Source organism: Podarcis raffonei, chromosome 2, assembly GCF_027172205.1.
Source record: "Podarcis raffonei isolate rPodRaf1 chromosome 2, rPodRaf1.pri, whole genome shotgun sequence".
Classification (NCBI taxonomy): Eukaryota; Metazoa; Chordata; class Lepidosauria; order Squamata; family Lacertidae; genus Podarcis; species Podarcis raffonei.
The window spans coordinates 123,653,760-123,674,268 of record NC_070603.1 but is presented as its reverse complement, the minus strand read 5'-3'; the positions used below and the strand labels follow the sequence as shown (position 1 = coordinate 123,674,268).

Genomic DNA, 20,509 nt, shown 5'->3' with positions numbered 1-20,509 from the left:
TTTAAGTTGAATTACTGGAATAAATGAACTTCTCCACGATAGTCTAATTTTTTGAGTTTCACCTGTAAATTTGGAAGCGTTATGAAATAATGAATCTTAGGGCAGAACTCAGGCATCCTGGGTTGCAGATCACTGCTTTATATCTCACAGACAGGGCTTTTTGAAAGATGTGGTGATGCAGACTTCTAAAGAACCTGTTCATTTGAGCTAACCAATATCCAGTTAAAAGTGTCCCCTTTTTTCTGAGTAAATCAATACATAAATTTTGGAAGATGGGAAGGCAGCAGCAATCGAACTCACACAATGTACAAGCCATGGAATCATAGAAGCACGTGGAAGAGAGAAGCTCCTGGTGGAGACTTCTGTAGTCTCTTCTGAACCACAACATGTTTCCCTTCCTTCCCACACAGTCTCATGCCTGAGATGATTCCAGCCACTTAGCCAAGGCAGAAATCTCTATCCAGTTTCTCCGTAAAATGTCCCTGCAAAGCTCTTTTCTCATCATTGTGCACCCCTCTAAAACGCCCGCAACGGACACTTCAGGTTCCCTTTCGAACGAGGCCATAGAGCTGCGAAGAGGAAGTTTCAGAGCCACCTTTCTCTCCTCTTCCCCCAAGCTCCTTTTAGAGGAATGAGTACCGGAAGTGTTTGCCCTGTGCGTATGTGGGAGGTGTGTTGTTGTTGTGTGTGTGTTTTTGTTCCTGCTTTTGAGGCTTATCTCTATGCTCCATCGTGAGAATGCCCTTTGCAAAACCAGCCGCCGCCAGAGTTTTGCTCGGCGAGGAGGAGCTGCAGGAAGGAGGCCAGAATTCAAGGTGCCCAAAAATGTCAATGGGGTGATTTGGGTGGGGGTGGGGGGCTCCTGTCTCCCATGTGGGGCTTGCATTGTTTTGCATTGTGAGATACCCCTGCAAGTCAGGCCTGGCTGCGTGTGTGTGTCTTTGAAAGAGGACGGGACCAATCCATAGATCTGGATCGTTGAATTTTAGAGTTGGAAAGGACCCAAAAAGGGTTATGCAGCCCAAGAATTCATGGAAGTTAAGGCTGTCAAAGGCTGCTAAAGGATAAACGGCTGCTAGCCACCACGTTGCTCTGGCCCCACAACTGGAGGCAGCCAGCAATGCTGGAAACCAGCGTGGGAAGGGAGAGTCGCTCTTGCGCTCGGATCCTGCTGGTGCGTTTCCTTGGGACAGCTGAGATATGATATGATCATCTTTATTGTCCCATACAGAACAACGAAATTGAAAAAATCTACATCAGACATTCAAAACCAACAAGCCAGCTATCCCAGCCTGGTTAGCCCCCTAAAAACACTGATAACCCATAATTAAATACAATATATAGAGACTACCTTACAATGCATTTAAAACCAAAATTGCATTTGGATAGAAACTGTTTCTCAGGCGGCTAGTCCTAGTCTTTATAGCCCTGTACCTTCTTCCAGAAGGCAACAGCTGAAAGAGATCATTTCCGGGGTGGGCACTATCCTGCGCTATCTCTGCAGCTTTCTTATGGCACCTGACAGCATAGATTTGATCCAAGGTGGGAAGAGTGCACCCAATTATTCTCTCCGCAGTCTTCACAACCCAGGACAGCATTGTTTTCCCCCTGACCCTGCAGCTCCCAAACCACAGACCATAAGTTAATGCACTCTCCACAGTACAATGGTAAAATGCCATTAACAGATCCTTTGAGAGATTGTTTTTCCGGAGGATTCTCAGAAAATATAACCTCTGCTGTGCTCTCTTCATCAGGTCTTTGCTGTTTTCTCCCCAGGTTAGGTCCTCTCTCAACTCCATTCCCAGAAATCGAAACACCGAGGCTTGTTCCACACACTTCCCCTCAATAATGAGTGACTGAATATTCAATTGACATTTCCTAAAGTCCACAGTAATCTTTCTTGTTTTCTTTAAGTTAAGGAGTAAGTTGTTTTTCCTGCACTGCTCCCTCAACTGCTCTTCCTTCCTATAGGCCGCCTCCCCCTCTCCAGCCGTGATTAAACCAACCACCGTTGTATCATCTGGGAACTTAATGATCTTATTACTGGGGTATTTGGGCAGCTAACTGTGAGACAGGATGCTGGACCAGAGGGGACCTTGGCCTGATCCAGCAATGCTTTTCTTGTGCTCCAAAAATTAGAACGGAGAGCACACACCATAGCTGTCAATGTTTCCCTTTTTTTAAGGGAAATTCCCTTATTCCGAACAGGATTCCTCGCAAGAAAAGGGAAAAGTTGACAGCTATGGCGCACACACGCAAAGTCCTCTTTCAAATCAGCTACAGTGGTACATTGTGGGGGGAGTTTGTTTTCATAGAATTGCAGAGTTGGAAGGGACGCCAGGGGTCATCTAGCCCAACCCGCTACAATGCAGGAATCTCTGCAAAAGCATTTTATTTCTTCCAGGGCTCAGAGTCCTTTTCAGGGGTTGGACACTGTGGGGAAAAGGATGCTGGCCTAGGCGGTTCAATGTCTTCTTCCTATGTCCTTATTCATATTTATTGCTCTCTCTGGGTTAATGGGCACCGTCTTTTTCTGTTCTGTTCTGTTTGAATACCTGAGCATAAGAAGCGCATGCTAGATCAGGCTAATGGTCAATCTATTATAAACGGCCTTGGTCCCATGTACCTGAAGGAGCGTCTCCACCCCCATCATTCAGCCCGGACACTGAGATCCAGCCGCGAGGTCCTTCTGGTGGTTCCCTCATTGTGAGAAGTGAGGTTACAGGGAACCAGGTAGAGGGCCTTCTCGGTAGTGGCACCCACCCTGTGGAACGCCCTCCCATCAGATGTCAAGGAAATAAGCAGCTATCCTATTTTTAAAAGACATCTGAAGGCAGCCCTGTTTAGGGAAGTTTTTAATAGTTAATGCTGTATTGTTTTTAACACTTGATTGGGAGCCGCCCAGAGTGGCTGGGGAAACTCAGCCAGATGGGCGGGGTATAAATAATAACTTATTATTATTATAATATATTATTACACCATCCACTTCAGGACCTGAGCACAGGAGCAACTTTCCCCCTCCTGTGGTTCTCCTGTGGGTAAACTGAAGTTCCTTCCTGCCTCCTGAAGCTAAAGTCTCAAGAAGCAAAATAAACTGAAGCCGCGTGCCTGAGTGGCAGTCGCTAGAAACTGCAGGAGGGGAGAGTTGCTCTCACTCGCAGGTTTCCCACGAGGTTGCTCACTATGAGAACAGGGTGCCAAACTAAATGGGCCTTTGGCCTGATCTTCTTGTTACGTCTCCTTCCTTGCTGAATCCCCCCAAACCTATTCCTGTCCCCTGTCCCTAGGGAGCCATTGTGGTACAGTGGTTGGAGTACCAGACTAGGGCAGTGGCCCTCAAAAGACTGTGGCACGCCACCCTGGTGTGGCAGGAAGGTTCAGGGACAATCAAAGAGACATTTAAGCACCTCAGTGTAGTGTAGTAGAGGGTTACCAGACGTCCCCAGTTCCTGGGGACAGTCCCCGGATTTGCAAATCTGTCCCTGGACAAATGTGGCAGCGGCAGCCTCAGCCAGCCTGGTAGCGCAGTTGGCTCTGGCCAGCTTCAGGAGCTGCCCGCTGCCATGGTGCCCGCCATTTTTCCTCGCCGGAATTCCCCATATGATGTGTCTTGTGCCCAAATGATGTGTCCCATGTGATCTCCTGCCCCCTTCCCCCTTTGTTTTGACTGATCGGGGGAGGCTCGGGAGTCGTGGGTGGGTGGCGTGCCGTTGCCCAGTTTTTTAAAAACTCTGCGCATTTATGTTTACAGCGTGCGAAAGAAGGACTTTGCACCTTTATACAAAATGCATGTGTGCTTGGGCCCAGGGTCTTTTGCCTCACAATCCCCACTAGTGACTCCGTGTTGCTACTCAGCTTCAAAAAAAAAAGTGTCCCCGGATTCATTGAAAAAAATCTGGTAACCATAGTATAGTATCAAAATGGGGTTTTTGTTATTTGCAGAATATGGACAGATTTTCACATTCTAGGAGTCGTTTCTTTGTTGTTTTCCGACGCGTTTCTTATCAATAAAAACAAATTCGGTGTGGCGCAAGCAAGTTTTTTTTCTGAAAAGGGTGGCCCCGGGGGGGGGGCGGAGTTTGAGAACCCCTGTATTAGGACCTGGGAGAGACAAGGGCTCACATCCCCACTTGGGCAGAAAGCTCCCTGGGTGAGCTTGGGGAACAGGACCGATCTCACAGCCTAGCCTACCCCACAGGGTTGCTGTGGGGCTACAATGGATGGGCAGGGGAGATAATTAGGCATGCCACCTGGAGCTCATTGGAGGGGGGTTAATATTAATGCAATAAATGACTGGTTGTTGTTTTTTAACCACCCACCCCTTCTTCCCATTCCAGCCTGCCCCCACCGCATTCATGCGGGGGCGGGGGAAGCACTGACCCCTTTGTGCTCTAAGAGGGAGGATCCCACGGAGGAGGGGTCCCTGCAAGGATGCAGTTGTGGCGGGGGGGGGCGCAGAAATTAGGCTCCAAGCCTTAAATGGGGTTTCATTCGTCTCCAAGGCGCAGCTCCTGAACGCAGGACGCTTTGCCAGCCTGGCGTTCCACCCCCCCCTCCTCCCCCCCCGCCAGATGTATCGAGACTACAACTCCCACCAGCCCACGGGGTGCAAGAAAGACTGACACGTGGCTCTCCCCTCCCATTTCCTGCAAAAACCTCCTTCCTTTTCCGCGCGAAACCCCCGCCCTGCCTAGCAACTGCTGACGCGCGCAAAGGGGCGCCTTTTCCCCATTGGCCGAAGGTCCTCTTTTTCCGCGCGGAGGTTTCCGCGGCTGGTCCCTGCTTCCCATCCTCCGCGCAGGTAAGTGGATGGATGGATGGATAGAAAGAAAGAGAGATGCAAGGACATTTGGGGTCCATTGCACGCGCAGGGGGGTGGTGTTGTTTGTCCGGTGGGGGCTGAACTCCCCTATTTGCAAGGCAGAATTCTCACCCAGGCCCTAAGGTGGGGAGAAAGGATTTTTTTCCAGGCCGTGTCTCCCCCACCCCACGGCATGATGCAGTTTTGGGGGTACCCTGTGTGCCAAGGGGGGGAATGAGATCTAAATGCAATGAATGAATAAAATGGGGGTTCGGCATCAGTGGACTCCCAAGGGATTTTTGTGCAGGGCTGCAGACACCAAGAGGAAAGAGGTCATAGATCAGAATCGTAGAGTTGTAAGGAAGGGACCCCTGGCGGTCATCTAGTCCAACCCCACTGAAACGCAGGAATCGTTTGCCCAAAGTGGGCGGACCCTGAAATGGAGAGTCTCATATGCTCCCAGCTGAACTATCTTGGGGTACAGTGGGAGGGAGTGGGTCACAAACGCTCTGCTGTTTAGTTATGGATGTCTCAGTACTTTAATACTTCAATCCTATTGTCTTATTGTGTATTTTGCTCATGGATAAGCTTGCATCTTAAATGTCTGTGTTTCACAAACCGCTTGGAAGCCTGTTTTCACATTAAAGTGATATATGAAGATCCCAGGCCCCAGGGAGATTAGACTGACCTTGACCAAAGCCAGGGCCTTTTTGGCCGTGGCCCCAGCCTGGTGGAACGTTCTCCCACAAGAGACCAGGGCCCTGCGGGATTTGACATCTTTCCACAGGGCCTGCAAGACGGAGCTGTTCCACCAGGCCAAACACATAGAAGTTACATGTGCTTTAGCTCTTGTTAGCTACTGTTTATTTTAATTTTCTGAATATGTTCTAAATACAAGCAGGCCCTTTCTCTTTCTGTATAAGAACAAGCATTAAAGAGGCTTCCTGTGCCACTCACAGGTCCTTTATAAGACCAGTGGTAACATTTGGCCCTGGAGAATATTAACCACTCTTAATTTTACCTGTGGACTGCCATCTGTCCAGATTTTAATTTGCTCTGAACTAATTTTAAGATGCATTTTAATTAATTGATTGCCTGTTTCTATGTTCTTATGTTTTTTCTATACTGTGTTAGTTTTATGATGTTAGCCGCCTTGAGCCCGGCTCCGGCCGGGGAGGGCAGGGAACAAATAAAAATTTATGATGATGACGATGATGATGATGTTGAATGGATATTCATTTCACAGGACCATAGAATTGTAGAGTGGGGGTAGGACTCTGAGGGTCATCCAGTCCAACCCCCTGCGATGCCAAAATATGTGTGCGCGCGCGCATGTGTGCATCCCACTTTTTCTGTTTGTCTTTCTCTTTGATAACTCCTTATTAGACAAGTTGCAAAACTCTGAAACCAAGAACCTTCGGGAATTGCATCAGAAATCTCACAATGCATGCAGTTAAGAACCCATAGTTAATTGATGCCTGTTTTTTATTTTTATTTCTATGGTTTTTATTGTACGGTTTTATGTTTCGTTGCTCTAAACCTCTTTGATCTTTTCTTTTACAACATGGATGGCATATAAATATTTTTATAAATAAAAAAGGGGGACGTGAGTGGCGCTGTGGGTTAAACCACAGAGCCTAGGACTCGCCGATCAGAAGGTCAGTGGTTCAAATCCCACGACGGGGTGAGCTCCCGTTGCTCTGTCCCAGTTCCTTCCAACCTAGCAGTTCGAAAGCACGCCAGTTCAAGTAGATAAATAGGTACCGCATCGGCGGGAAGGTAAACAGCGTTTCCGTGTGCTGCTCTGGTTCGCCAGAAGCGGCTTCGTCATGCTGGCCACATGTATGCCGGCTCCCTCGGCCAATAAAGCGAGATGAGCGCCACAACCCCAGAGTCGTCCGCGACTGGACCTAACGGTCAGGGGGTCCCTTTACCTTTTATAGATAAAAAATGAATGAATATAACAAAATATTCAGGAGGGAAACACCTTTTGAAACACATGCGTTCCCTCCCCTTAACAGCTCCAATCTGTGGGACTGGCACTGTGCCCACGTATTACTCGTTCTGCACTTTCTCCTGGCGCTTTGCGGCATCCTTACTTTCTCCAGGTCGCTGTGGAGCTGCTGTTTTAGTGTGGCAACACCCAGACTTTGGAGCTCCCTGACTGTTGACATCAGTTATCTGCACGCTTTCCAGTGCCTGATTAAAACATTTTTCGTTTAGGCAAGCCCTCCCCAAACCCATAGAAGTTACATGTGCTTGATCTCTTGTTAGCTACTGTTGATTTTAATTTTCTGAATATGTTCTAAATACAGTCAGGCACCTATTTTTTTGGGGGGGGTGTTACATTCTTGGCTCCTGTGCGCATCAGCAGAGCGCACCAAAGCCCACTGTTTTCCATCCCCATTCTGCCCCCTTCTGGGTACAAAACGATCCTGGTCGCACATCAACTGAGCATGTGAAAAATGCTTACTGACTGTACTTTATTTTAATTTTCTGTTCATAATTTTAATGCTTTATTTCAGGGTGAATAAAAATCAATGTGGTTTTTTTTAAAAAAATCAGATTTTTAAAATTTTAATTGTATTTTTAAAATAAAATGCTTTTGGAGGAAAAATCATTCTAAAGATAGTTTTCTATTTAACTATCTTTAGAATGATTTTTCCTCCAAAAGCATTTTATTTTAAAAATACAATTAAAATGTTAAAAATCTGATTCTTTAAAAAAAAATCATATTCAAATCATAGAATATAAGTTACATTATATTCCAAAGACTATTCATCAGGAAATAAGGATTTGTTTAAGTTTTTCATGTGTGCTAAAACTCAGTCTAAGGTTGTTGGTTTTTTTTAAAAAAAATTGTTTAACCACCTCAGTTAACAAACATGGATACATATGCTATAATGTTATTGTTTCAGTTTAATAAATTGTTTAAATTGTTATTAAGGAAATGACTCTTTTTCTCCTTCGAGTAAAGTACAGCAGAAAAGTCCAAATATAAACAGTTTACTTATTAAACATCACAATAATTTCATAATTATCGGTCTATGTATTTCTAATATTAAGATTATACCAGCAAGAATGTAAAAATATGATTTAAATCAAGTCTTACTGACTAGAGATTTAAATCATGATTTTTATATTTCTGAAAACCACGTAGAGGGGTTCCCCTCGTATATGTTTTCATTTATTTTTATTGCCAACAAACCAGTTGCAGAAAAAAGAAATGAAAGAAATAGTAGTTGTTTTTATTTTTTTAAAAATTATGTCAGTTGTCACCATGGCAAATAAAGAAACATAAGATTCAGCTATGCAATTTTCTGAATCAATAATATAATATACCAAGGGGAGAGGGATGCTTAGTATATAATTGCAAAGGGTTCCAAGGTCTAAATTAAAATAACTGCCCCCCCTTTTTTGTAAAGAAAAGAAAAATAGCCTTGAGCTGTACTGAATCAAGATGGTTGCATAGAGTTATGGTACCTGACAGTTCTCAACTATTTTTATGCCCGTGGGGTAGGGTGGTTTTCTTAAAATCACAATACATATTGATTTTATTAAACAAATGCATTAACTCTGTGCTGATGTAAACGGCATCCTTAAGAAAAACAGGTAAGCAAAAGGCAATGGAGCAAGTTAGTCTGAAACCCCCAACCTTTTACACCAGTGGTTCCCAAGGTAGGTGGACTGTCCCCCTGGTGGGCAATAGTGCCACCTGGGGGGGCACTAAGAAGAAAGGGGACACTGGAGGTATAAGGTATGCGGCCCAGGACCCACGTACCCACGGGACCGCCTCTCCTGGTATGCTCTGCAGAGGACCTTAAGGTCCACAAATGACAACATTTTGGAGGTCCCAGGTCACAAGGTGGTTAGACTGGTCTCAACTAGGGCCAGGGCCTTTTCGGTACTGGCCCCGACTTGGTGGAACGCTCTGTCACAAGAGACTAGGGCCCTGCAGGACTTGAAATCTTTCTGTAGGGCCTGCAAGACAGAGCTGTTCTGCCTGGCCTTTGGTTTGGACTCAGTGAAAAAAAGACAGTCACGGAACCAAGAAATTACACAAAACAAAAGAATTGCCGTGAAAATCCCTGAAACGAGAAGTAAATCTATAGAATTGAATTAAATAACAAAAATCAAAAAATTTAAGGAAAAATTAACCTAGAATTAAACAAATGAGATGCCGGCTACAAAACTCATTTCACTGAACTAATCAGTTTCCTCAGAAGGAAATAAAGAAATTATAAACCTTAAATGATTTTAAGTGATATCAAACAAACTCCTTGAGTTTACAAAAAAGGTATAAAAACCTCAATGACAAGTTTCAAACATAGCCCTATTTAAGAGAACATTATACACCTTAAATGATTTCCAGCAAACTCACGTGCGTCTGCGCACGCACGGGTTGCGATCCGGCGGTTCTGCGCATGCAAGACCGCCGAAACCCGGAAGTAACCCGTTCCAGTTTTCAGTGTTCCGCAACCCGAAAAAACGCAACCTGAAGCGGCTGTAACCCAAGGTAGGACTGTAGTTGTTTATCTCTTTGACATCTGATGGGAGAGCGTTCCACAGGGCAGGTGCCACTACCGAGAAAGCCCTGTGCCTAGTTCTCTGTAGCTTTGCTTTTCACAGTGAGGGAACCACCAGAAGGCCCTCGGCGCTGGATGGCGAGGTTGAGGCTTTGTAATTGGAACCAAGAGGGTGGGAGCCCGAAAAGGTTTGGGAACCACTGCTTTACCTCTCTCTAATCCCACTCCCACCTTTTACAGCTTCTTGGCTTTCAAAAGTGCACATCCCAGCTGTTTGCCTTTGGCCATTTTGGAACCAGATGCAGAGCACGGATTAAAGGGAAGTCCTGAAACACGAAGGGGGCACAAGATCAGGAACCGTCGAGGATTCTGGGAAAGAACCATGCAGAAGATTCCGGGCAATGACAACACCAGCTCAGGCGCTGAGTGTCAGCGCTTCAGGGAGTTTGGCTACCAAGAGGCCGAGGGACCCCGAGAGGTTTGCAGCCAACTCCACAGTCTCTGCCGCCAGTGGCTGAAGCCGGAAAGGCTCACCAAGGCCCAGATGCTGGACTTGGTGATCCTGGAGCAGTTCCTGGCTGTCCTCCCCCCGGAGATGGAGAACTGGGTCAGGGAGTGTGGAGCGGAGACCAGCTCCCAGGCGGTGGCCCTGGCCGAAGGCTTCCTCCTGAGCCAGGCAGAGGGGAAGAAGCAGAAACAGGTAAGAGTGTGTTTCATCCTAGTAGTACAAAGAAAACACAGGAATGCCTTAGGCTGGTCAGTTCACTGATGTGTCTAGCCTAGTATTGTCGACGCTGGCAGGCAGTGGTTTCAGGCAGGCAGTCCTTTCCAGCTCTTCATAGGGCTGGGCTGTTGAATGGTTTCTTAATATTAAGGTTCATTATTGTTTCACAAGATGTGTATCTCTTTAAAGGACAGAGTAAACATCATGACCTAGTTTTACAGCTGTGAAGCAGTATAGCAGGTGCTGTTAAGTTGTGTGAATTAAGCTGTGTCAGCAATTGGGTATAGTATATAAAGAGCAGTGTGTACCTCTCTCACTACCCTGGTGAATGGGTCATACTTAATAGATTTAATGTAAGAGGAGTTTTTGTTATTAAACCCAAGCAAAATATATTTTTGCGTTTCTTCATTGTTTCCTGAACATGCGGTCTCCCCAGCACGCTTTTCGCAGTGCAATTAATCTGCTAAATACGCAATATGGGCGATACAGCGATATATCACCCAAAACTGGTTTTTTGACCTGGCAATACATCACGACATTCACGATGTGTGTGTGTGTATGTGTGCTATGCAAAAACCATGACGTGGGGGAAAGTTGAAGCCAGCTGAAGTCTCTACATAGCTCCATCCTTATTTCAGACATTGTGATACATCTGTGTTACATCATGGTGTTTAGCTGGCGATATACAGGTGAAACTCGAAAAATTAGAATATCGTGGAAAAGTTCATTTATTTCAGTAATTCAACTTAAAAGGTGAAACTAATATATGAGATAGACTCATGACATGCAAAGCGAGATACGTCAAGCCTTTATTTGTTATAATTGTGATGATTATAGCATACAGCTGATGAAAACCCCAAATTAACAATCTCAGAAGATTAGAATATTGTGGAAAGGTGCAGTAGCTATTCAATCCATAACACCTGCAATGAGTTCCTGAGCCTTTCAATGGTCTCTCAGTCTAGTTCAGAGGTAGTAATTGATGCAAAAGGGGCCCAAACCAAGTACTGAGTACATATGCATGCTTCTACTTCTCAGAGGTCCAATATTGCTCTATTTGCAGTCCTTGTTTTGCTGATTTCATTTATTATTCTAATTTTCTGAGATTGTTAATTTGGGGTTTTCATCAGCTGTAAGTTGAATTACTGAAATAAATGAACTTTTCCACGATATTCTAAATTTTTGAGTTTCACCTGTATCACCAATATATCATGATGCACTTTTAGGCACCAGGCAAAAACATTCCTCTTTTTAACGAGGCCTTTGGCTGATTGACAGCCAATGCTCTTAAAAAATTTTGTTGGGGAGATTATTGGGTTGTTCTTGTTTTTATTATGAATTTTGTGTTTTTATGTTGTGAACCACACTGAGACCTGCGGGCATTTTTAAAACCATTTTTAAAAATGAGAGGAGAGGCTGTCTTAGTACTGTGGGTTACCGTATTTTTTGCTCCATAAGACTCACTTTTTCCCTCCTAAAAAGTAAGGGGAAATGTGTGTGTGTCTTATGGAGCGAATGCAGGCTGTGCAGCTATCCCAGAAGCCAGAACAAGAGGAGGGATTGCTGCTTTCGCTGCGCAGCGATCCCTCTTGCTGTTCTGGCTTCTGAGATTCAGAATATTTTTGTTTCTTGTTTTCCTCCTCCAAAAACTAGGTGTGTCTTGTGGTCTGGTGCGTCTTACAGAGCGAAAAATACGGTAATTCACAGGCCAGACAGCGATGGCCTTCACATAAACCGTTTCCTAATCCCTCACTCTGTCCCTCGTCTGGGATCCTTATGATTCCGTTTCAGGTGGAAGAAATGGTGGCAGACCCAGCTACCAACTTGGCAGAGACAGAGGCAGCCCCTTCGGCCACAACACTGAGGCCACCTTACAGGTGGATCGTGCAGGAGGGCAGTGAAGGTGCCACCTTGCTGGGTAAGGACCATGACGGGGCCCAGCTCAACTTGGCCTTCTCTTCCGCCTCGGTTGCTTTCATTCTACTGTGTCAGGGAATGGTCTGAATCAGAGGATTAGGGTATGCATTCTCAGGCAGATCAGATCCTCTTTGAAGAGGAGGAGGAGGAGGGGGAAGATTTGCTCCTCCTGCTTCTAGTGATTTCAGGAGCAGAGAGAGATACAGACACTGAACAGCTTAGACAGGAGTTGCCTAGTTATGAGATACTGGCAAGAGAAAAAAAAGGGAGGGAGCAGCCAGCAGAGACGTCATTAGAGAATGTGGGGGACCCTCCCTCCCCAAGAACGAGGAGGTTCCGTCTGTATTAGAGAACAAAGGATGCAGAGAGGAGGATGTTTCTGGGGACAGAAGGGAGAGGATTTAGAGTAGCCAACTGCTCTCCTTGTGGAGGGATGTGGATTTTTGCTTGCAACCAGATGACTGAATAAAAAAGACCATAAAATATAAACTGCTTGTTAATTCTTGTCTGTGAAGTTGCTGAAGGGAGGGGAGCACTCTCCACGCCTGACATACTGATTATTGATTATCGCATTTCTATCTCACCTTTCGCCCAAGGAGCTTGAGGTGGTGTAGATGATTCTCCCCATTTTAGCCCCACGAGGTAGATCAAGGGGATGGATCAAGTCCCCTGGGAGGAAAGGTTGCAGCGTTTACAGGAAAGGCGAGTGAGAGGTGATGCAACAGAAGTTTATGGAATTATGCACAGCATTAAGTGGATATAGAAAAAGTTTTATCCCCCTCTCAATAATAATTGAGAGTTGTTTTCGAGCACAGTTCAAAGTGTTGGTGCTGACCTTTAAAGCCCTAAACGGCCTCAGTCCAGTATATCTGAAGGAGTGTCTCCACCCGCATCGTTCTACCTGGACACTGAGGTCCAGCGCTGAGGGCCTTCTGGCAGTTCCCTCACTGCGAGAAGCCAAGTTACAGGGAACCAGGCAGAGGGCCTTCTCGGTAGTGGCACCCGCGCTGTGGAATTTGTTTTTTCAAATGTGAAATTCAATAACAAATAATTGGCAAGAAGATAACAGGATTAAGCATCTCCACGTCTCCTTTTCTCCCCCCCAGGAAGTGGCACAACCCTGGCAATTTCTCCCGCGGTTGGTGGAGGGAAAGGAGCTGCTGTCCAGTCAAATAAGGTAATAAAAGCTCAATGCTGGGAATTCCCAAAGTGGCGAAAGAAAGTGCGTAGCCACACAGCATATAGTTACAGCAGGCGTAGGCAAACTTAGCCCTCCAGATGTTTTGGGACTACAGTTCCCATCATCCCTGACCACTGGTCCTGTTAGTTAGGGATGATGGGGTTTGTAGTCCCAAAACATCTGGAGGGCCGAGTTTGCCTATGCCTGAGTTACGGGATTCGCTCCAACGAGTAGCCGTGATGGCCGCCAACTTTAAAAGGGGGTTAGACAAACTCATGGAGGGAGAAGGCTCTCCTTGGCCTCCAGCCACAATACTTTTGCTCTGCCTTCATGGTCCGAGCAATTCAGATGCCTCTGAATAATCCCAATTGCCGGGAGGGAAGAGTGTTGCTGCTCCTGTTGCTCTTGGGTCCTCCTTGCTTCTCTGCTTTTTACATTGGGCATCTGTTTGGCCGCTGTTCTAACCAATATTGTTAGCTAGCTGTGCTTTGATGACACCCAAGTCTATCTGTTGATGGATGGCCATCCTGACTTGGCCCCAGACACACTGATCAGATGTTTGGAAGCTGTGGCTGGATGGTTACGTGGGAGCCGGTTGAAGTTAAATCCTTTGAAGACAGAGATCCTTTGGCTGGGTCGAGACGATATGGGATTGGGGGAGCAACTCCCATCTCTTGCAGGGGTGCAATTAGTGCCAGCGCCGTCCGTTAAGAGTTTGGGTGTAATCTTCGACACCTCCCTTTCCATGGAGGCGCAGATTGCAGCTATAACAAAGGCGGAATTTTTTCATCTCCGCCAAGCTAAGCAGTTGGCTCCTTACCTCTCTCGCCCTGACCTAGCCACTGTGATCCACGCGATGGTCACCTCCAGACTGGATTATTGTAACCCGCTCTACGTGGGGCTGCCCTTGAGACTGACCTAGAAACTCCAGCGGGTGCAGAATGCCATGGCGAGACTCCTTATGGGGTCTTCGCTGCGAGATCACATTCACCCGGTGATATACCAGCTGCACTGGCTCCCGGTGGAGTACAGGATCAGGTTTAAGGTGCTGGCTTTAACCTTTAAAGCCCTATACGGCCTAGGACCCTCGTACCTATGGGACTGCCTCTCCTGGTATGCCCCACAGAGGAATTTACGGTTTTCAGACAAAAACACCTTGGAGGCCCCGGGCCACAGGGAGGTTAGGCTGGCCTCAACCAGAGCCAGGGCTTTTTCGGCTGTGGCCCCGATCTGGTGGAAGGCTCTGTCACAAGAGACTAGGGCCCTGCGGGACTTGACATCTTTCTGCAGGGCCTGCAAGACAGAGCTGTTCCACCAGGCCTTTGGCCAGGGCACAGCCTGACCCCCTCCTTTGGCAATCCTCACAGAACTTCTAGCCCAATGGTTGCCATTTGATTGGAATTAATTTTATAATGAAATGATTTTAGAATGTTTTATCATTTTACTGTTGTTAGCCGCTCTGAGCTTGGGTTCGGCTGGGGAGGGCAGGATATAAATAAAATTTATTATTTATTATTATTATTATTTGAATGCTTTTCACGCTCCAGGAGAACCATCAGACATGTTGCCTTTTCTTTCTTGTTGGGTCCTCCTTTTTGGATTACCTAGACGGACAAGCTGCCTTCTCTTCCTTATTCTAGGCTCCGATGAGCTTTGACGAGGTGGGTGTCTGCTTCACAGAGGAGGAGTGGGATCTGCTGGATCCGGCCCAGAGAGCTTTGCACGGGGAAGTCATGGAGGAGAACTGGAGGAACCTGGAGTCTGTCGGTAAGGGTCCCTCTCTGCCTTGTGTGGCGGATGCTGAAGGTTGAAATTTTGATTGAGGTCCTTTTATTGAATGATATCCTCTTCTTTTCTAGGGTTCCCTCTGAGGGAGTCAGAGATTCCTCCAGACGTACCTTTTTAAGTCTTGAGAATGTTGAATGTTTTGATGTTTTATGGCTCTTTGTGCGCCTATGTAACATGCCTTCAAATTCTGCTCAGAGAAGATTTTGGCTTAACTGGAGGTTCTGCAAACCTCCAGCACAATTCCAAGCACAATTCAAAGTGTTGGCGCTGACCTTGAAAGCCCTAAACGGCCTCAGTCCTGTATACCTGAAGGAGCATCTCCACCCCTATCGTTCAGCCCGGACACTGAGATCCAGCACCGAGAGCCTTCTGGCGGTTCCCTCCCTGCGAGAAGTGAGGGTACAGGGAACCAGGCAGAGGGCCTTCTCAGTAGTGGCACCCACCCTGTGGAAACGCCCTCCCACCAGATGTCAAAGAGAACAACAACTACCAGACTTTTGGAAGACATCTTAAGGCAGCCCTCTTTAGGGAAGCTTTTAATGTTTGATGCATTACTGTATTTTAATATTTTGTTGGAAGCCACCCAAAGTGGCTGGGGAAGCCCAGCCAGATGGGCAGGGTATAAATAATAATAATTATTATTATTACTACTACTACTAACTGGATACTGGACTCGCTTTTATTCCTTGGCTTCATGTTTTGTTTCAGTTGTTTCCCCTTGCCTGGGAGATGAACCAAGTGGTCGAGAAGTAAATTCTTCCCACACAGATACCTGTCCAACATCTTCACAGCCTCTCCCAATTCCAAAGGAATTGAAAGATTGAGCTGTGTACCGGCTTCATGCTCCAAAATGCCGGATGACCACTCCCAACAGTTTCATAAAGGTGTTAAACAGCACAGGAGACAGAAAGAGTCATTGTGGGACCCTGCAGCCCCCAACCAGGGAGCAAAGCAACAGTCTCTAGTGCTATTTCCTGGTAGCAACCCTGCAGGTAGGGGTGAAAGCATTATGAAACAGGACCTCCATCTGACACCCTATTGAGCCATTCCAGAAGAACACCACGGTCAATGGTTTCAAAAGTCATTGGTGGGTCAAGGAAAGCCAACAGGGTTCAAGCCCTCTTTTAGTCCCAAGAAAGGTTCTTCCTCAGGCAACCAAGGCTGTGTCGGAGCCAACACTGGGCCTAAAACCAGACTGAAATGTATCGAGATCATCTTGTTCCTTCAGGGAAGGAACCAGGTACAGGGAACCAGGCAGAGGGCCTTCTCAGTAGTGGCCCTGTGGAACGCCCTTCCATCAGATGTCAAAGAGATGATATAACCTTTAGAAGACATCTGAAGGCAGCTCTGTTTAGGGAAGCTTTTCAATGTGTAATAATAATAATAATTAATAATAAATTTTTTATTTATATTCTGCCCAGCCACTCTGTGCGGCTTCCAACAAAATATTAAAATACAGTAATGCATCAAACATTAAAAGCTTTCCTAAACAGGGCTGCCTTCAGATGTCTTTTAAAAGTCTGGTAGTTGTTGTTCTCTTTGACATCCGGTGGGAGGGCGTTCCACAGGGCGGGTGCCACTACCGAGAAGGCCCTCTGCCTGGTTCCCTGTAACTTGGCTTCTTGCAGTGAGGGAACCACCAGAAGACCCTCGACACTGGACCTCAGTGTCCAGGTAGAACGATGGGGGTGGAGACACTCCTTTAGATAATACTGGACTGAGGCCGTCCAATGTTTTGTTTTGTTTCTATATATGTTGGAAGCCGCTCAAACTGGCTGGGGCAACCTAGTCAGGTGGGCAGGGTACAAAGATTATTATCATTATTATTATTATCATCATCATCATTATTAGCAACTCTGCTTTATGTCTACTTTCCTCTCTTTGTTATAGCAGGTGCTGAATGGGCGAGTGAGATTGAGGGCGAAGCGCACAGCACGTTCTTGGAAGGAGCTGGCTGTATAGACGGGAAAGCTCAGAGAAGGCAAATGGAACCAGAAGAGAAGGACAACTCCTTTGCTTCTCAGTGTCGCGACTTGTGTGAAATCCCAGCCGAAGACCAAGAGAAGAAAAGTATTCAGTGCAGTGTGTGTGAGGAAACCTTTAGTTGTGAATCAGGCCTTAATACTCACATGAGAATCCACATGGAGGAGAAAGCATATAAATGCCCGGTCTGTGAGAAGAGCTTCAGCTGTAGTGCACATGTTCGTGAACATCTAACAGTCCACATAGCAGAGAAGCCATATCAGTGCTGGGACTGTGGGCAGAGCTTTCAGCACAGCACGAGTTTTACACGGCACTTGACGATCCACACTGGTGTGAAACCGTATACCTGCTCCGAGTGTGGAAAGAGCTTCCGTCTGAGGGCGTATCTTACTTCACATCAGAAACTCCATACGGGGGACAGACCATATGACTGCTCAAAGTGTGGGAAGAGTTTTGTTAGCAGCGCGCACCTTCGGTCGCATCAGAGAATCCACACCGAGGAAAAAACGTACAAATGTTTGGAGTGCGGAAAGAGCTTCAGGCAGCGGATACACCTTAGCTCACATCAGATAATCCACACAGGGGAGAAGCCACACAAATGCTCCGAGTGTGGAAAGTGCTTCACTCACTGCAAAAGCCTCACACGGCATCTCCTCACCATCCATACAGGCGAGAAACCCTACAAATGCTCAGAGTGTGGAAAGAGCTTCAACCACAGCATGAACCTTAAGTTACATCAGAGAATCCATACAGGGGAGAAGCCGTACGAGTGCTTGGAGTGCGGGAAGAGCTTCAGCTGGAGGACTTCTTTTACTTCGCATCAGAAGATCCACATGGGGATGAAGCCATATAAGTGCTCCGAATGTGGAAGGAGCTTCCGTAACCACATAAGCTGCATACGTCATCAAAGTGTGCACACCGGAGAGAAGCCGTACACGTGCTCGGAGTGTGGGAAGAGTTTCAGTCACAACTCTAGCCTTACCGAACATCAGAAAATCCACACAGGGGTGAGGCCATATATATGCTCAGAGTGTGGGAAGACTTTCATCCGGAGACTACACCTTACAAGCCATCAAAGAACCCACACAGGAGAGAAACCATATAAATGTTCGGAATGTGGAAAGCGATTCAGCCAGAGCTCGAGCCTTAATGTACACCGAAGAATCCACACGGGGGAGAAACCATATACGTGCTCGGTGTGCGGGAAAAGCTGCAGCCAGAGGTCAAACCTTAACGTACACGAAAGAATTCATAAAGGGGTGGTTGCTGTCAATTCTGCCGAGGCCTGTAATGTGGAAAGAATTTCAGTTACGGAACAGGCCTTCAAAATAGAGGATCCATACATCGGATATGGAATCTAAATGACTTAAGCGCTTATCTGTCTAATCAAATCTGCGATCCTTGAGAGGAAATACAGAGAAACTGTATAAATATTCACGATCCGACAAATTGTATGTTGGCTCCCCAACATTGCTAATGAGAGGATGACTATGGTGAGCAAGCATCTACAGGAGCCAACCTCATCCATGACATCTTCTGATTAAAGGCTCCTCTGGCCACCTGGGCAGAATAAACTTTCCTAATTCTTCCAAGTGACCACCCCTCTACCATGGAGAAAGATCCCGCTGGACATCTGCAGTTGCAAAGATGGTTCCTATACTGTCCTGTGCCATTTTGATCTGATAACTTCATGATGACATTGTGACATTGCTTTTCTGAGAAGGTAGAAGTTTCAGGCTCTTTATTTTTGTAGGAAGGAGGTTATGGAGATTGGTTTTATACGGTTTTAATGTTTTTTATTATTATTATTTTGTTATTAGTTTGGTTTTATATTTGATGTAGCCTGTCCCAAGATCCCTTAAATTAGGAGTGGGAACCTCTGGTACAAGAGCTGAAAGCACTCTGTCCGATCTGTGTGAAACTCCCACAGCACATGCTCCTGTTTCACACTCTTCCTTGAGTGTTTTTGCCACACTTGGGTGTGTCTTTGAATTCTGATAATGCTGCCTCTTGGCTTGGATGGAAGGCAGAGCAGGGCTTGTGCAGAAACTAGCCTACTGTATAAAAGCTAAAATGTTCATTTCCTGATCTTCCCACTTTCACCTCTGGCCACGGCCAGCGTGGTGTAGTGGTTAAGAACAGTAGACTCGTAATCTGGTGAACCGGGTTCGCGTCTCCGCTCCTCCACATGCAGCTGCTGGGCGACCTTGGGCCAGTCACACTTCTCTGAAGTCTCTCAGCCCCACTCACCTCACAGAGTGTTTGTTGTGGGGGAGGAAGGGAAAGGAGAATGTTAGCCGCTTTGAGACTCCTTCGGGTAGTGATAAAGCAGGATATCAAATCCAAACTCTTCTTCTTCTTCTTCCATCACTGGTCTCTCACCTCTGAAAGTTTGCCCAGAAGGAAATGTGGCTCTTGGGCTGGAAAAATGTCTCCCACCTCCGCCTTAAATAAGTAACTATAAATATTCACATATGGAAACAGTGAGTACAGACATTCCACTCGGCAGAAACCGCTTGTTGCTCAGATGCAAGCAGGATCCATCCCACCTGAGCGGTTGGCAAAAGAAGCCTTGCTATTTTAGAGTAGCGCTGGCTTACAGTGGACGACTGGTTCATAGAGTCATAGAATTGAAGAGTTGGAAGGGACGTAAAGTGGCATCAATGCAACGGCCATGTTAAGAAATAGCTCAGTTTGAAGACTTTAGTTATGGAGAAGACTTTAGTTTATGGGAATAAAAGATCAGGCTAAGTTCAAATTGAAAGCCAGGTGGAATAGCTCTGTCTTACAGGCCCTGTGGAAGGAGGTTAAATCCTGCAGGGCCCTGGTTTCCTGGGACAGAGCAGTCCACCAGGTCGGAGCCATGACTGAGAAGGCCCTGGTGGAGGATAATCTGACTTCTTTAGGGCCCGGGACCTCTAAACTATGATTATTCATGGACCTTAAGGTCCTCTGCGGGGCAGACCAGGAGAGGCAGTCCCGTAAATAGTGGTAGTTGTAGTTTGCCCTAAATTGTGGAATTCCTTCTTCATGGTTGCGTCTGGAGAGTTAAAAGTATGTTGTTTGGGACCCCCTCCCTTTTCAGTTTTGTTTAATCTATGCAGGTCTGCTTCTGCTTAGAACTGCTCTATTGCTTTACTTTTTTTATAATTGTATGAAAAGTTTCACTTGTTTTTTTTAAAATATAATTTTGTACATTTATATTGTTGTATCTTGCCCTAGGAACTTGTGGTGAAGGGTAGGGAAGCAGTCAAATAAACAAATTGAGCAGACTTCAGACTTGCAGGATCTTCTTTGTTTCTCGCTTAAGCCCCCAGGTCCACCAAGCGGAACCTGGTGAAAAAGAATGGCTAGTGGTTGGAGGACATCACAGAATCTTAGAGTTGGAAGGGACCCCAGGGTCATCTAGTCTAACCCCCTGCAATGCGGGAATCTCAGCTAAAGCATCCGTGGCAGTTGGCCATCCAGCCTCTGCTTAAAAACCTCCCAGGAAAGCAAGTCCACAACCTCCCAAGGGAGTCCGTTTCACTGTTGGAACAGCTCTTACTGTCAGAAAGTTCTTCCTGCTGTTTTGTTGGAATCTCCTTGAA

At 46.3% G+C, this 20,509-nt stretch overlaps 2 protein-coding genes across 4 annotated transcripts in view; one reads left to right on the top strand and one right to left on the bottom strand.

Moving 5' to 3' along the window:
- The window catches only part of LOC128409430 (gastrula zinc finger protein XlCGF17.1-like), a 198,926-nt gene that overhangs the window by 145,265 nt on the left and 33,152 nt on the right, over positions 1-20,509 (bottom strand). The window lies entirely within an intron of this gene.
- LOC128409339 (zinc finger protein 260-like) lies at positions 640-18,651 on the top strand. Of its 3 annotated transcripts, XM_053379697.1 has the most exons (7): positions 756-815; positions 4,503-4,801; positions 9,568-10,027; positions 11,843-11,969; positions 13,075-13,145; positions 14,789-14,915; positions 16,827-18,651. In XM_053379697.1, exons 3-7 carry the CDS (start codon positions 9,710-9,712, stop codon positions 18,278-18,280), a joined length of 2,097 nt encoding a protein of 698 aa, XP_053235672.1. In that variant the 5' UTR covers positions 756-815; positions 4,503-4,801; positions 9,568-9,709; the 3' UTR covers positions 18,281-18,651. The 3 variants fall into 3 exon arrangements, with proteins under 3 accessions (XP_053235671.1, XP_053235670.1, XP_053235672.1); XM_053379696.1 differs by lacking the exon at positions 4,503-4,801 and having other exon boundaries at positions 640-815; positions 16,830-18,651; XM_053379695.1 differs by lacking the exon at positions 4,503-4,801 and having other exon boundaries at positions 640-815.

What these genes read in the sequence shown, in the direction of transcription:
- LOC128409339 (XM_053379695.1), top strand. Translation starts at nt 739, where the DNA reads ATGCCCTTTGCAAAACCAGCCGCCGCCAGAGTTTTGCTCGGCGAGGAG. An exon ending in CTGCTGTCCAGTCAAATAAG is followed by an intron (nt 13,146 to 14,788) that starts GTAATAAAAGCT and finishes TCCTTATTCTAG; the next exon opens with GCTCCGATGAGCTTTGACGA. An exon ending in GAGGAACCTGGAGTCTGTCG is followed by an intron (nt 14,916 to 16,826) that starts GTAAGGGTCCCT and finishes TCTTTGTTATAG; the next exon opens with CAGGTGCTGAATGGGCGAGT.